This window comes from Anastrepha ludens, chromosome X (assembly GCF_028408465.1).
Source record: "Anastrepha ludens isolate Willacy chromosome X, idAnaLude1.1, whole genome shotgun sequence".
Classification (NCBI taxonomy): domain Eukaryota; kingdom Metazoa; phylum Arthropoda; class Insecta; order Diptera; family Tephritidae; genus Anastrepha; species Anastrepha ludens.
The window spans coordinates 64,970,021-64,972,875 of NC_071503.1; the positions used below are offsets into that span (position 1 = coordinate 64,970,021).

Consider the following 2,855-nt stretch of genomic DNA (forward strand, 5'->3'; position numbering starts at 1 on the left):
TTAATTGAATGCAAAAAATCATTTCTTTTGCACATTAACGGATATTTGTACTACAAACACTCAGGTAGAATAGGAGAAACTGCGTATTGGAATTGCCGAAGAAAACCTGAGTGTAATGCTAGAGTGACAACATACGGAGGACCACACAATATCAGAGTTCTGAAGGGACTTGATGAATCGAAACACATCCTTCATGCACCAAACCCCGAAGAAGTCGAAGCGTTAAGAGTCATGAATAGGATCAAGCGTAAAGCTACAGAAAATCTTGAAGCTCCTCCAGCTCAAATATTACGAACTGAATTGCGAAACGTTTCACCAGGTAAAAACAAAAAAACGAAATTGCATTCGATTCATAATTACAAAATATGATAACTCTCTCTTTTAGCGGTATTAGCGGAAATGCCAAACAGAATTAATTCCCGAAAAAGTCTTAGTCGTGAAAGATTAAAAGATTTTCCCTCGAACCCGCGAACGCTGAGAGAATTGCAGGATATTCCAGGCTTTTATCAAAATTCATTGAATGGAGATAAATTTCTAATTTACGACTCCTATGAAAATGACGAAGACTCAGAATTTGGGAGAATACTCGTGTTCGCGACGCCTGAAAATTTAAGGCAATTATTCAGGAGCATATTGTGGTTTGCCGACGGAACATTTAAAACTGCGCCAAGTATATTTTTCCAAGTTTTCGCAATTCTCGGAGCAGTTACACAACCGGATTCAAGAGGAAAACCACAAACTATTGGTTTACCTTTTGTCTACGCATTATTAGAAAACAAAGAGCAGAAAGTATACGAAAAAGTATTCTCGGTTGTTTTGCAAGAGGCAGAACGTCTAGGTATCGATATTTCTCTTCCGATTAAAGTGATGACAGATTTTGAGTTGGCTATCATCAATGCTGTAAAAATCGTAATTGGCGAAGACAAGGCACGCTGCTGTTTTTTCCACCTCTGTCAAAACATGTACCGCCATATCCAAAGTGAAGGACTTCAGAAAATGTATTGCGATCCTGAAGATCGATCGGTCAAAGTAGCCACTCATATGATATGTGCCCTTGCTTTCGTCCCACATCAAAACATCGCCCGAGAATTCGAAACCTTAAAAAATGAAATACCGGAGGAAATGCGACCAATTTCAAAATACTTTGACGCTACGTACGTCCGAGGAAAACCTGCAAAAGGCCGACGTAAACAGGTGCATCCTCGCTATGCTCCAGATTTGTGGTGTCAATATGATGCAGTCATTCAACAAATTGCGAGAACGAATAATATATCCGAAGGATGGCACAACAGGCTTCAAGTTGTTATAGGGAAAGATCACCCCAGCTTCTACATTTTTCTTTCCGAGTTGCAGAAAGAGCAATCGGACACAGAAATAATGATGCGACAATTGCAATCAGGACAGCAAGTTAAGAAAAATAAATATTCCAAGAGGTTGAAACATGAACAGAGAATATTTAACATTGTTTCGAAATATCACGAATATGTTGATAACAATGATATTGTCACATACTTGAAAACTCTAGGATACTATATTCGCATGTGATTGTATACATACAAATTCATAAATAAACTGAAATCTTGTTTCAAATAATAAAAAATGTACTCGCCCATTCATTGCAAATGTATATGCGATATTTTACAGACGAACGATATTTTGGGAAAAATATTTTATGGGAAAATTTATTGGGAAATTTTTAGTTTGGGAAAAATGGCATTGGGAAAATTATTTTTTGGGAAAAAAAAATTTGGGAAAAAATATTTTATGGGAAAATTTATTGGGAAATTTTTATTTTGGGAAAAATGGCATTGGGAAAATTATTTTTTGGGAAAAAAAAATTTGGGAAAAAATTTTTTTGGGAAAGTGATTTTGGGAAAATTGTACCCCAACCCTGAAGGCATTATATCGCACGATCTGGCTGATCTTCACTCCAAAATGGACAATTCTGCTTATTTACGTACCCATTGATCCAAAAATGAGCTTCGTCGCTGAACACAATTTTTCGATAAAAAAGTGGATCTTCGGCCAACTTTCTAAGAGCCCATTCACCAAAAATTCTGCGTTGCGGTAGGACGTTCGGCTTCAAATCTTGCACCAGCTTTATTTTGAAAGGCTTCACACCTAGATCCTTTAGCAAAATTTTCCGCGTTGTTGAGTAGCAGAGGCCCATGCTGCGAACGGCGACGAATCGATAATTGATGGTCATCACTAACACTGGCCGATACAGCTGCGATATTTTCTTCAGTTCAAACTCTACGTAAGAGTGTTGGTGGTTTGATGTCCAATAATGTAAATTTGGTTCTAAATTTAGTCACAATAGCTCGATTAGCCGCTTCAGTGGGTCGATTAAACTGACCATAAAATGGAAGAAGCGCCCGATAAACTTTCTTAATTTATAATAAAATTCAATGATTTGCAAGCGTTGTTCGATTGTAAGACGATTCATGGTTAAAGTATAGACCAAACTGAAGAGGTTTGACAGTGAAACAAAACACGAAACGTGCGTCAGCTGTTTAAACCAACTGTTTAAAAAGATAATAGCTAAAAAATAACCCGTTACAATTGAATCTCCGGAACATTTTAGGCAGCGGTCCGAAAGTAAAAGCTCCATCATATATCCATTATCTTACAAGTGTCTTCTTTATTTTTTATATCATGTTTATATAGAATTTCTTAACCTATACTTTATAACGGATTATATATTGTATATAATTAAGAGTGAATGTATTATTTACGTATGTATGTTATGTTATAATACGTTCACATATAAGTTGATGATCTACTTTTTCGTGCTTAACGCCCAATCCTTGATTAAAAAGCGCGATTTCCCATACAAAATTTCCCTCCTAAAATCT

At 36.4% G+C, this 2,855-nt stretch overlaps 1 protein-coding gene across 1 annotated transcript; it reads left to right on the plus strand.

Moving 5' to 3' along the window:
- The first annotated feature begins 231 nt into the window (after positions 1-231).
- On the plus strand, positions 232-1,545 carry LOC128870165 (uncharacterized). The gene is made up of 2 exons (XM_054112759.1): positions 232-319; positions 386-1,545. Exons 1-2 carry the CDS (start codon positions 232-234, stop codon positions 1,543-1,545), a joined length of 1,248 nt encoding a protein of 415 aa, XP_053968734.1.
- The last annotated feature ends 1,310 nt before the right edge of the window (positions 1,546-2,855 follow it).